The sequence below is a fragment of the Abramis brama genome (assembly GCF_963993115.1).
Source record: "Abramis brama genome assembly, chromosome: 2".
Lineage (NCBI taxonomy): Eukaryota > Metazoa > Chordata > Actinopteri > Cypriniformes > Leuciscidae > Abramis > Abramis brama.
Genome location: NC_139964.1, coordinates 21909599 through 21923121, shown reverse-complemented (window position 1 = coordinate 21923121; position 13523 = coordinate 21909599). Strand labels below are relative to the sequence as shown.

Here is a 13523-nt window from a genome sequence, read left to right as displayed (position 1 = left end):
CAACCCTAATTGGGTTACACCAGCTAAGTAATTTTTTTGGTCAGATCAAAGTTAAATGGTAAAATGGCTCCTTTCCTTCTTCAGTGGAACAGAAAATGTTCAAGCTACTTTTTTTCTATGTCATGAAACTGGATCTGGATCAAGCGCAGTTGTCGTCACGTTCAGTTTTTACAGCAGAAATTGTATGTGCTTTTATAGGTACCTGTTTGGACAGAAGGTGGAAGGACATGCGTTTGTGATGTTTGGTGTGAGGGATGGTGAGAAGAAAGCAAGTCTTCCTTCTTCTCTTCAAAGAGTTCAGGTGAGAGACATTAAACATCTAGTTGGGATAAATCTAATTTCTTCTCAACTAGAAGTTAAATTAAAATTTTACTTAATCTTGTTGACTGCTGTTGTCTTTCTCATATGAATAGATTAGGGAAGGAGGAGGTACAGCAGAACTGAGCAGGGAGATGATCACTAAGACCTTTCCAGACATTAACCAGCTGGTTGGACGATCAATCTATGTTTCAGTCAGTCTTTTAACAGAAAGTGGTAAGACTCAACAGATACTGTACATCTGTATGCATGTTTACATATATATTTATATATGAGAGGCTAATCGTGTGTGTGTGTGTGTGTGTGTGTGTGTGTTTCAGGCAGTGAAATGGTGGAAGCAGAAAGGAGAGGCATTCAGATTGTGACGTCACCGTACACCATCCACTTCAAAAAAACACCACAATTCTTCAAACCTGGGATGCCCTTCGATATCTCTGTATAAAACTATAGCTGATTTTACACATTAAACTAAAAAAAAAAAAAAACACCCTATCTGCTGTTCATCAAGCAATGGCTTTTAAGATACCACTTAAGATTAAGAGACATTTAAGATAAAATTCACACATCAGTACCAAAATACTGGTAAATACTGTGATATTAATAATTGGAAATTACCTTTAAAATCTGTGCTGTTTAGCTTCACCAACTGTACAATTTGTCAACAGAGCAGTGCTACCCACATAGCAACATTTTGACGGCCCAGATCCGGCCCACATCTGGCACACGTGGAAAGATGATCTGGCCCACATGCAAAACTCCTGTTTGCCAGATCTGGGCCACAAGCAGGCCATAGCAATGCCACATGTCAGCCAAGAGCAAAGAAATAAACCAGAACTGGACCTTATCTGAGCCATAAAACCTGTGTATATTAAATATGGAGTCATCTCAGCCTTAATAAGCCTGTTAACAAGCAGAATCACTGAAGGAAAGAAGAGAACAGAAAAAGCGACGAGCAGAAACACAAGAACTACAACTGACTTCAGCCACAGTCTAAGATGAAATCCACTGAAGAGAAAATAAGACATTAAATCTGTGAAGATCTCAGCAGAGGAGGATTAAACAACTCCACAAACAGCATTACCAGCTTCACTTATTACTAACCAGACTGACTTTATTTCTGTCAGACGCCTACAAAAGGTTTTATTGAGAATTAACAAGTGTTTAACTCTAATGTGTTTCATTTGAAGTCACCATAACAGTGATTAGTGTTTCCATTAGTTGGGCTCTTAACTCTTATTGGGCCATGTGGCCAGATGTGGGCTGGATCTCGACAGTCACAATGTTGCTATGTGGGTAATGAATAGAAAAGAAGAGAGACTTGAGAGGTGTTTTATGAAAACGTGGAATTCATCCATGATGTGGTGCAACAGTCATCCATCTGGAGCATGTTTACATAGACAAAGAATTAAAAACCAGCAAGGTGGAGTGCAAAAACACATTCTGTGTCAATGGCCATTATAGTACATGTCCACTGCAGCAAGAATGCTAGTTCCTTCACTTTGGTGTGTGTATGTAGGGTGTTAATATAAAAACATTCAATACTATACAATGAAATTATTCAGACTGCATTTGACATCTGAATTACATATTTTAATATTATGTAAGAAATGTGATTCATGCACAAAATCTAGAAACACTCATGACAGATCTCACCTGAACTTTTTAGCAATTGGCTGCTGTGTAATTTTTTTATCTGTCATTTGCATAAAGTTGAGCATTTCTCAAATTTATGACACTCAACATCAACACTTGCACTGCTAATTAAATCTCATCACAGAAATCAGCCTCTAATTTACAGTACAATGTGTTAACTATAAAGTTAAGAACCTGAATGGTTGTGGAAACTATGGAATAATTTCATTAACTTTTGCTCTGGGTTCTTTAAAAGGTTTACGTTACAAATCCTGACCAGACTCCTGCTGAAAATGTGGAAGTGGAGGTCAGTCCTGGAGATGTCAGTGGTCAAACAAGGGCCAATGGCATTGCGAAGGTTAACATCAACCCTCTAGAAGGATCTTCTACACTGCAGATCACTGTAAGACCTGCAAACTCAACTAATGTTCAGTCACTTTCACTGGTGAACTAGTGGAAAATTAACATAATTTAACGTGTGTCAGTAAACAAATGTTGAAGAAGCAATGGAGCATATTCTACAAAGCACATCAGATAACAATACATTTATTCTTTCCAGGCAAAAACCAAAGATCCACAATTAACAGATGAACAGCAGGCAGTGAAGACGATGACGGCTCTCGCTTACGTTCCCAAAGTAGCCAGCGCCAAGAATTACCTGCACATCGGCATTGATGCTGCAGAGCTTCAGATTGGTGATCAAAGGAAAGTCAATCTGTTCACTGGACAAGTCAAAGATCAAGATTACACATACATGGTAAAGATTATATTTATTTCATATTTGGCTGCAGCACAAATGTATTAATTTATTATGTTATTTGATTTTACACACAGCTTGTGTTTGAAACTGTACAAAGTGCTTAAATTCCCCCTGTAGTATATCTCTTAAAACTCACCTTGGATTACCAAAATTACATATTTAAAAGTTTTCTCCTGTGAAAAAAAAAATTCTCCATGCTTGAATGTAGCTCTACAGCAGGGATGGGCAAACTCAGTCCTGGAGGGCCACTGTCCTGCAGAGTTTAGCTCCAACCCTGATAAACTCTCCTGTCTGTAGCTTTCTAGTAATCCTGAAGACATTGATTAGCTGGTTCAGGTGTGTTTGATTAGGGTCCCAGATAGACAGCAACCATCAAAACAATGTTAAATCAATGTTAATGTGTACATTTTCGACTCAACATCACTTTTGCTCCCTCAATTAATGTAGAATTTTTTTTAAGATTGAATCCATAAATCAATGGTAATGGCGTTGAATCAACAATTCATGATTCAATGTTACAATGTGATGTTGGTTCAGCATGTTTGCACTCTCAGAAAATGAAACACAACAATTACAACTGACTTAAAGCCACACAGCCTGAAATCAACTGCAAATAAAAGACAATAAATCTCTCAAGATCTCAGCAGAAGGTCTTTTTGACAATTAACAGAGGTTTAGATGTTGATGTTTTATTGAAAATATTTGGTTTCAGTGTTTATGGTGATCAGTGTTTCATTTAGTTGGACAGTTTGACTCTTGGCTTTAATGTGAGTGTGTGATCTTTGCAACAGTGTGTTTTAAAACACATAATTTATTGCAAAGAAAGCCAGACACAAAGGTAATCAGTTGAAATAATTATCAGCATCAGCATTCACTAATTTTACTCTGGCCAAAAGTGGTTTTAAGTTTTAACATCTAATATAATAACTTTACTTGAATTGAATTAAATGTTTTGGATATCACCATTAAATTATTATTATTATTATTTTTTTTACTGACTCGAAGTTGGCACTGTGCATGTGAAATACACTGTAAAAAAGAATACATTGATTTTATTAGTATCTAATTAATAAAAATGAGGCAACAGATTACAAGCAATATTATTAATTAAATTTAACAAATTAGAATTGAGTAATAATTAATCAAATGAATTCCTTAAAAAGTAACCATTTAAAATGAGTAAAATTTACAAAATATCTTTTATTGCCAACATTGAAGACACCTGGTGTTAACAAGCAGAATCACTGAAGGAGAAAACCATAATTAAAGTCACCATTGTGGAGATCAGTGTGTGTTTTAGTTGGGCTCTTGACCTTAAATTATTAACTTTAAGTTTTGTTCGGCTGCTGTACATGAGTTATAACAGCCAGATGAACAAATAGAAAAGGTGATGTAATGGCGTTGGTTGTGTTTTAACATAATCATTATTTCACAATCATTAGACCTGAATCACTGAACCTCATATAGAGTGCAATTTATGAGTTAGGTTTACTTTATTAATTATAGCAGCACTGTCCTTGAACGGCATAATATTTTTTAACTTTTACAATGTAAGGCAAATAATTTCTAAAAAGCTTCTCTTACATAAAAGGGAGACACACAGACATCAATAATCAGCCTGTGAATCTCAACAATGGTGACATTTATAAAGCATGTTGCAGTGCATTCTGGGTGCCACCAATCAAAACTCATTCATGGCTCCCATCATGCATTGCTGCATGAATAAATAATGAGCTTATGTTCAGAGGTGATCTGTTCGTCACCATTGCTGAGATTCATACGCAAAATCTTGATGTGTGTTTGTGCCTAAAAAAACAAAAATTTATATATATATATATATATATATATATATTTAATTAATTAATTAATTTTTTTTTTTTTATTATTGATTTGATCATTTGGATTTCATTGAAAAGGCTAAAAATATTATACTGCTGTAATTAATAAAGTTAACTTAACTCATAAATTGGACTCTATATGAGGTTCAGTGATTCAGGTCTAATGATTGTGAAATAATGATTATGTTAAATCACAACCAACACCATCAGATCACCTTTTCTATTTGTTCATCTGGCTCAGGTACAGCAGCCGAACAAAACTTAAAGTTAATAATTTAAGGGTCAAGCGCCCAACTAAAACACACACTGATCTCCACAATGGTGACTTTAATTATGGTTTTCTCCTTCAGTGATTCTGCTTGTTAACACCAGGTGTCTTCAATGTTGGCAATAAAAGATATTTTGTACATTTTACTTATTTTAAATGGTTAACTTTTAAGGAATTCATTTGATTAATTATTACTCAATTCTAATTTGTTAAATTTAATTAATAATATTGCTTGTAATCTGTTGCCTCATTTTTATTAATTAGATACTAATAAAATCAATGTATTCTTTTTTACAGTGTACCCCAAGTAGCAAGGTTTTTATTTAGGGGAGAAAAAAGGGCTGTCTAAGTTACTGGCGTCAAGTAAGCCTATTAATAATATTAATAATATTAATGTCTGTTTTTTAGACAATAACGAGTGAAAATAGTTAGGTTAGATACATTTGAGTAGGCCTGTTTTGTTAAAAATCGATAGCTGTAATGCTTTGGTGCAGAAGGAAGCCCGTGAGCCACGAAGATAAGTTTGCATGCAGATTAGGCTATTTTCTGCCTATTTTAGACAGCCTAGTCAGCTCATTTTTTGTTTTGCATCACTTATAGCTCTTAAACCTTTAAAATGGAGTTTAGGAAGATGTATGTAACCACAATCATTAGATTTGAATAGCTCTTAAAGCCTTATCTCTTGTCAAAAGGCTCAACGCGACCGCAGACTTTGAAGAACACTGGCAGCAGTGACGTCTGTGTCTGTACCATTCTAATCAATGACAGCGTAAACTCTCCCTGCTCCCAAGTCATAAATCTCGTGTCTCCGAATCATTAAGCATGATTTTGGGGAAATGTTTTGTTAATGTTGGTATACAACAGTATATGATAGCAATATAAGGTATAATACCAACTTTAACGATACAATGTTTAATAACTCAAAAAAATGCCTTTTTTTTGTTTCCTGAAAAATAATGGTTTTGGAGATGCGAGGATTCCACCCGACAGCGACGATATTAAAAACACCGCATAGACAAATAAACAACATTAAAAGCTGGATTTTCACCACAGGGGGACTTTAAGTCTTTTTTAACTTGTCTGTATCATTTTCAGATCTTAAGTAAAGGTCAGATTGTTAAAGCAGACAGGTTCAAGAGGAAAGGACAATCTCTAGTGACGCTGCCTCTAACTGTAACCAGAGACATGGTGCCGTCCTTCCGCTTTGTGGCTTATTACCATGTGGGCTCGTCTGAGGTGGTGTCTGATTCAGTCTGGGTCGACGTGAAGGACACGTGCATGGGAACGGTGGGTCAACCATCACAAGAAATAGTTGATGTCAAACAAATGCTAATTAACTAGATCTGATTCAGTATCTCTCGTTTTAACAGCTCAAGCTTCAGGTAAAGGACGAGGACAAGAGGAATACCTATGAAACAGGAGATCCAGTCAAGCTGCAGATAACTGGAGATCCTGGAGCTAGAGTTGGGCTGGTGGTGGTTGACAAGGCTGTGCATGTCCTTAACAAGAACAGACTCACTCAGACTCAGGTGAAGGACCTTCTTCAGACGTCATGGCACAATCAGCTCTGATTTAAACCGCATGTAACTGGTGTCTTTTTTGCACCTTTAGATCTGGGACGTCATAGAGAAGCATGACACCGGCTGTACAGCAGGAGGTGGAAGGGACAGTATGGGGGTTTTCAGTGATTCAGGTCTGATGTTTGAGTCACACACAGCTGGAGGAACCGACACCAGAACAGGTTTTTTTTTTTCTTTTAGATTTCTTTTAGTTCGATCTTCCTGATGTTGTGAAGCACAAACCTACAAGAAAAACTCAGTTGGTCACTACCTGAACACTAACACCCAAGTTTCTTGCTGTCCTGGTTGGTGTTAGTGTTGTAGACCCCAATTGCACAGTGTTGTTGTGGTCTTCTGACGGGAGGGCAGGAATTATAAGGAGCTCCATTTTCGCAAGTTTAAGCTGGAGATGAAGCTCCTTCATACTAGGCGATATGTCTGAAAGGCAAGCAGAGATACGAGCTGAGACAGTTGGAGCATCAGGTTGAAATGACAGATAGAGCTGTGTATCATCAGCATAGCAGTGGCAGAAGAAGGCATGTACCTTTATGATTGTGCCCAGTGAGGTTGTGTAAATGGCTGATGTGACTCCGACACCTCTGTTCTCTATGACACCTTGAAAGACCTGCCTGTGATGTTAAACTGAAGCCACCGAAGAACTTTACCTGAGATGCCCCAGTCCGAATGGGTGGACCTGGTGGTTTACAGTGTCAAAGGAGGAAAACCGGTCCAGTACACAGTAAAACCTAACAGTAATATGTACTAAATAAAATTGAGTTCACAGCACTCAAATATTACCGAAACTTGAATAACTGAAACAGAACTCAAACTGAATGAATTATAGAAGATATACGAGTAGTTACACAACCAAGCACTTCGACTTGGCGCAGTAAAAAATCACGCTGGTTCTAATGACAGAAGTGAGAGGGAGAAGGGGAGAGGATTTTTCAGGAGTGATGATATTACTGCGCCGAGTCGAAGTGCTCCCAAGTGCTATTCCGCCATACATTATAGTTATCCTTTTTACCCGCTTAGAAAAGCACCACGTTTTATTTTGTGTCACCATTCTTGGTCGTGTAACTACTCGTGTAACTGTATTAAAAAAGGGAAAACGTGGAGGTGTTTGGTCGCTTCTAGCTTCATCTCTGTTTGGTCCCTAATTAATGACCTGGGCTAAGCTAAAGTGCTATCAAAGTGTCGCATCGCGCCAGAGCGATTGAGTGCACGCACTGAGACGAGAGAGGTATGTATCAACTCGTCTTAGTTAAGGGAATAACATAGTTTAATATGAAAAATCGGTGAAGTATCCCTTTAAATCTGTGAAGATCTCAGCAGAGGAGGATTAAACAACTCCACAAACAGCATTACCAGCTTCACTTATTACTAACCAGACTGACTTTATTTGTCTACAGAAGTTATTATTGAGAATTATAGGTGGACTGTATTTGTTTTATTTTATTTTTTAGAATTAATTAGGTTTAGATGTTTATATTTTTTGGAAAATAAGTTTAGTTTGATGCCATCAGTTTTGTGATTAGTGTTTGCTTTTGTTAGTCAGTTTGAATTGGTGATTTAATATTAGTTTTTCTCTTGCTTTTTTTATTTTTGCCAAACACAGTAACAGAAGACAGAGAAGGTGTGATCATTTGATGTTGGTTACTTGTTGATAATAAAGATTATGTAGTGTTTTGATTCACTGATTTTATCTAGTGTAAACGCTTTGACTAAATTGGTGATATTTTTGTTTATTGATTAAGTGTTCATGTGACTGCACATCTTGATAAACAGTAGTGTTATGACAATCTGAAGAATAATACTGTTAATTTTTTTTATAAATGTCATTTGGACACACAGACATCAAAAGTCAGCGTATGAATCTCAGCAATGGTGACATGCTGCAGTGCATGCTGGGAGCCATGGATGAGTCTTATAATAGGGCTCCCAGCATGCACTGCAGCATGTCACCATTGCTTAGATTCATACGCTGATTATTACATTTGACCAGAGGTGGAAAGTCCAGGGGTCAGAAAGTAAAAGTCCTGCCATATATTTATTCCACCCATGAACTCACACAGCAAAAACTCCAGTTTTAAATGAACTCTCCTGGGAGTTTATTTGGCTCCAGACTCAAGAGTGTTAAAGTTAATGAGATAATTTAGTGATTGATTGAGTGATGATTGAGCATTATTGAAGACACCTGATGTTAACAAGCAGAATCACTGAAGGAGAAAAATCACAGTTTTAATTACCATTATGGATATCGGTGTTGGCTTTAGTTGGGCTCTTGAACCTTAAACTAATACCGTTAGATTTTGTTTGGCTGTTCTATCAGTGTTATAACTCTCAGATGAACAAAGAGAAAAGCTGATCAGGTCATTTTGGTTGTGTTTCGACATAATCATCTTTTGACTTGAATCACAAAGCTCATTCAGAGAGTTAGGTTTACCTTGCTGATTACAGCAGTCTATGATTCTACAGTATACTCTTATCAATATAATCAGCATTTTCAAAATAATCCAAAAGATTTCTTTAAAGTTGTCCTGATCAAAACACTTTGAAAAGTTTTTTTTTTTTTTTTTTTTTTTGGACACACTGACACCAATAATCAGCCTGTGATTCTCAACAATGGTGACAATAATAAAGCATGTTGCAGTGCATTCTGGGTACCACTAATCAAAACTCATTCATGGCTCCCATCATGCATTGCGGTATGAATAAATTATGATCTGAATTGTCTTACTAATTTCCTTTCCCTAATTGAATATTCTTTTTGTCACCATTGTTGAGATTCATACACTGATTCTTGATGTCTGTGTGCGCCTTAAAGAAAGATTTTTTTTTTTTTTTTTAATCTCAGAACAACTTTTAAGAAATCATTTGGATTATAATGACAAATCTGGATATTATTCAGTAGAATCACTGTGATGCTGTTATGACCAATATACATTTAAGTCAGAGATTAGACTCTAAATGAGTTCAGTGATTCAGGTTAAACGATGATTATGTTAAAATATAACCAACACCTGTTCACCTTTTCTCTTTGTTCATCTGGCTGTTATAACTCAGATACAGCAGCAAAACAAAATCTAAAGTTAAACATTTAAAGGTCAACTGCCCAACTAAATCAAACACCGATATCCATAATGGTAACTAAAATTGTGATTTTTCTCCTTCAGTGATTCTGCTTGTTAACATCAGGTGTCTTCAATAATGGTCAATCATCACTCAATCAATCACTTAATTATCTCATTAACTTTAACACTCTTGAGTCTGGAGCCAAATAAACTCCCAGGAGAGTTCATTTAAAACTGGAGTTTTTGCTGTGTGAGTTCATGGGTGGAATAAATATATGGCAGGACTTTTACTTTCTGACCCCTGGACTTTCCACCTCTGCATTTGACAGTAATATGTGAGATTTTGTTTAATTACGGTAACCCACTATAGTGCAGCAGATTAATTGCATATTTCAAGAGAATCGTTCAAATTGGTATAAAAGCATGAAATTTGGCACAGATACTCTCTAAGGGTCACTCTTTGGGAAAAAGGCGTTGGCCATCCAAAAATTCAACATGGCGGCCATTTTTTCAAGATGGCCGCCATTTCTGTCAAATGCTCATTATGTCAATCGTTCAAACAGTGATGTAGGCATTAACATTTTGTGAAAATACTCTCTTCAGAATGTTTTTTTGGAAAACGGTGCTTGTCCCTCAAAAATTCAAGATGGCAACCATTTTTCAAGATGGCCGCCATTTTTCTTGAATCCTTAATTTTTTTTTTCAAATGGTGATGCTATCATGAAATTTGGCACAAATATTCTTAAAGGAACATTATCATGGAAAAAGATGTGTGCCACTAAAAAATTCAAGATGGCGACCATTTTCAAGATGGCCACCATTTCTGTCAGAGCTCAATTTAATGTGTTAAGGAAGGTTTTGTTTAAAGCTACACTGTGTGATAATTTCCCCCATCTAGCGGTGAAATTGTATATGACTACCCTGTGAATATTAGTTTCTGTTCCTTTCAATTTGGAGGGCGTTTTAACTCCTACGGTGGCCGTATTATTCCAAGATTAACATGGCTTCCAGTTCGACTTCGTCCGATTGCGCCTTTAAAACTATCACGTGTGATCCGTCGCAGCACAGATTTATGTTACAAGGTAAACAATACTTTTTCACCATTGACGTGAGGAAAGTAACGCAAGTTATACTAGAGGTCGTTCTGGCGTTATGCACAACCATTCTATGGTTAGACAAGCAACTATGAAACTTCGAATTTACACAAATAGGCTGAATTACCTGTCGAGAAGAATGCAGGCAACATTGGCGTCCGTTTTAAAATCTTTGCTCCTCATGAGCTCTTTCCATCTGGGAAAAGTTAGTCCAGTATTGACTTTGGTCTTGTTGATTTGCCTGTCGCGTTGACGTTTTAATTCTCTCCTTCGCTTCCTTGGTGACTCTGCTACAATGTCCTCGAAAATAGCTAGGCGTGATCCTCCATCAGCAATCTTTCAAATCTGCCGGCAGTCGCGAGTAATCTCCCCCTCGCATTAGTCTCTGTGTCACTGAGTGTAAAGCGTGAAAGGCGAAGCTTGAATTTACAGGTATGTCCCTCTTTGGCTAATGTAGTTTCAAGATGGAGGGGCAACATGGCGACCAGCATTCGAACCCCTCACCCGTATGTACTTGCAATGGCAGATTATAAACTTACGAGAATACTTTATTACTTAAAAGAAGTAAATATACATTAATGAGCTCATATATTTTTGAAAGAACTAAGTGTTTTTTTGCTAAGAATCAACTAAAAAAGTTACACAGTGTAGCTTTAATAGAGTGAACGTCATTACACAACCAGGGCACACTGGTGACTTCTCTGCTGTGGAACTCAGCATGGGATTCAGTGTCAGCTGATCTAGTTTTACTTACACTGTAGTTCTTGACTAGTAGTAAGAGTATAGCTAAGTTTAGTGTCCCAAATGCTGTCTAACAGCCCCTCATCAATTAGCTAGTAATAGATGTAGTTAGATAGCCGCACCTGAATTGACAGGTTGTGCCAGCGCGGGAGAGCCGAGCCAAGGGTAAGCGGGGCAATACATGACTTGTTCATGTATGCTTACCTGGAAGGTGTACAGATCACATGGGACTTAAATGGCACTGGATGAATGATCGGGCTAGGTGTAGGTGACCCGTACCTAGTTGTATCCCATACCTGAATGTGTACTATGTCTATGATTGAGGTGGTAAAAGGATAACCCCTCGGCCTTAATCAGAAAAAATCCCATGTCAGCCAAGAGGCCAACTGATTGGATGAAATGTTGTCTTTGTCAGACAGACACAAAGGAACCCCTCCAATCACCACCTACCCATCATGTTTCTCAACATGATGGCTATAAAATGATTGCCACCAACATTCCACTCTTTCACAAGATGAACAAAATGCCAATGACCCTGGACCTGGAACGATTGGATGAAGGTGGTGGTATAGAAGCTACTTTGAGAAGGAGCCAAGCGAAGTATCACTACAATTGTCGACTTCGGTTCAACAACACAAAGTTACTTCGTGCCCAGAAGCAACAATCCGATGCTCAATGTAGTGAGACAGATGAAGGCCAAACAAAGCATCGCAGAACCATGATGCAGAAAAGTCTAGATGATCAGGTTTGCTTTCTTTGTGATAACATATCTCCTGAATCTGACCTACGTCAGGTAATGACACTGCAACTGAATGACAGACTACATGAATGTGCACAAACACTGAATGATGCTAAATTATTGTCTCAACTAAGTGGTGCTGATGCCATTGCATAGGAGCTGAAATACCATCATTTGTGTCTCATTCATCTTTACAACAGAGAGAAACTCCACCTCAGAAGGCTTGAGAAAGAGTCACAGAGTGAAACGATTCAACCAGCCATCTTTCTTATGGCTCTTTCTGAACTGGTCACCTATATTGTTGAAACCAGTCTCAATTCTGATGGTGGTTTTCCCACTTACAAAGCATGTAGAAGAGGTACTCTTCAACTGTGAGTGACGGAATCTAAAACAAAAATCCAGAAAATCACATTGTATGATTTTTAAGTAATTAATTAGCATTTTATTGCAAGACATAAGTATTTGATACATCAGAAAAGCAGAACTTAATATTTGGTACAGAAACCTTTGTTTGCAATTACAGAGATCATACGTTTCCTGTAGTTCTTGACCAGGTTTGCACACACTGCAGCAGGGATTTTGGCCCACTCCTCCATACAGACCTTCTCCAGATCCTTCAGGTTTCGGGGCTGTCGCTGGGCAATACGGACTTTCAGCTCCCTCCAAAGATTTTCTATTGGGTTCAGGTCTGGAGACTGGCTAGGCCACTCCAGGACCTTGAGATGCTTCTTGCGGAGCCACTCCTTAGTTGCCCTGGCTGTGTGTTTCGGGTCGTTGTCATGCTGGAAGACCCAGCCACGACCCATCTTCAATGCTCTTACTGAGGGAAGGAGGTTGTTGGCCAAGATCTCGCAATACATGGCCCCATCCATCCTCCCCTCAATACGGTGCAGTCATCCTGTCCCCTTTGCAGAAAAGCATCCCCAAAGAATGATGTTTCCACCTCCATGCTTCATGGTTGGGATGGTGTTCTTGGGGTTGTACTCATCCTTCTTCTCCTCCAAACACGGCGAGTGGAGTTTAGACCAAAAAAGCTCTATTTTTTGTCTCATCAGACCACATGACCTTCTCCCATTCCTCCTCTGGATCATCCAGATGGTCATTGGTAAACTTCAGACGGGCCTGGACATGCGCTGGCTTGAGCAGAGGGACCTTGCGTGCGCTGCAGGATTTTAACGTAGTGTGTTACTAATGGTTTTCTTTGAGACTGTCGTCCCAGCTCTCTTCAGGTCATTGACCAGGTTCTGCCATGTAGTTCTGGGCTGATCCCTCACCTTCCTCATGATCATTGATGCCCCACGAGGTGAGATCTTGCATGGTGCCCCAGATCGAGGGAGATTGACCGTCATCTTGAACTTCTTCCATTTTCTAATAATTGCGCCAACAGTTGTTGCCTTCTCACCAAGCTGCTTGCCTATTGTCCTGTAGCCCATCCCAGCCTTGTGCAGGTCTACAATTTTATCCCTGATGTCCTTACACAGCTCTCTGGTCTTGGCCATT

At 38.2% G+C, this 13523-nt stretch overlaps 1 protein-coding gene across 1 annotated transcript in view; it reads left to right on the top strand.

Moving 5' to 3' along the window:
* The window catches only part of LOC311077818 (complement C3-like), a 180790-nt gene that overhangs the window by 34195 nt on the left and 133072 nt on the right, over positions 1–13523 (top strand). The window contains exons 8-15 of the mRNA XM_084106448.1: positions 199–301; positions 414–534; positions 639–754; positions 2207–2353; positions 2510–2707; positions 5912–6103; positions 6187–6345; positions 6428–6557. Of these exons, the coding sequence (XP_083962574.1) occupies positions 199–301; positions 414–534; positions 639–754; positions 2207–2353; positions 2510–2707; positions 5912–6103; positions 6187–6345; positions 6428–6557 (1166 nt within the window). The remainder of the gene's footprint in view (positions 1–198; positions 302–413; positions 535–638; positions 755–2206; positions 2354–2509; positions 2708–5911; positions 6104–6186; positions 6346–6427; positions 6558–13523) is intronic.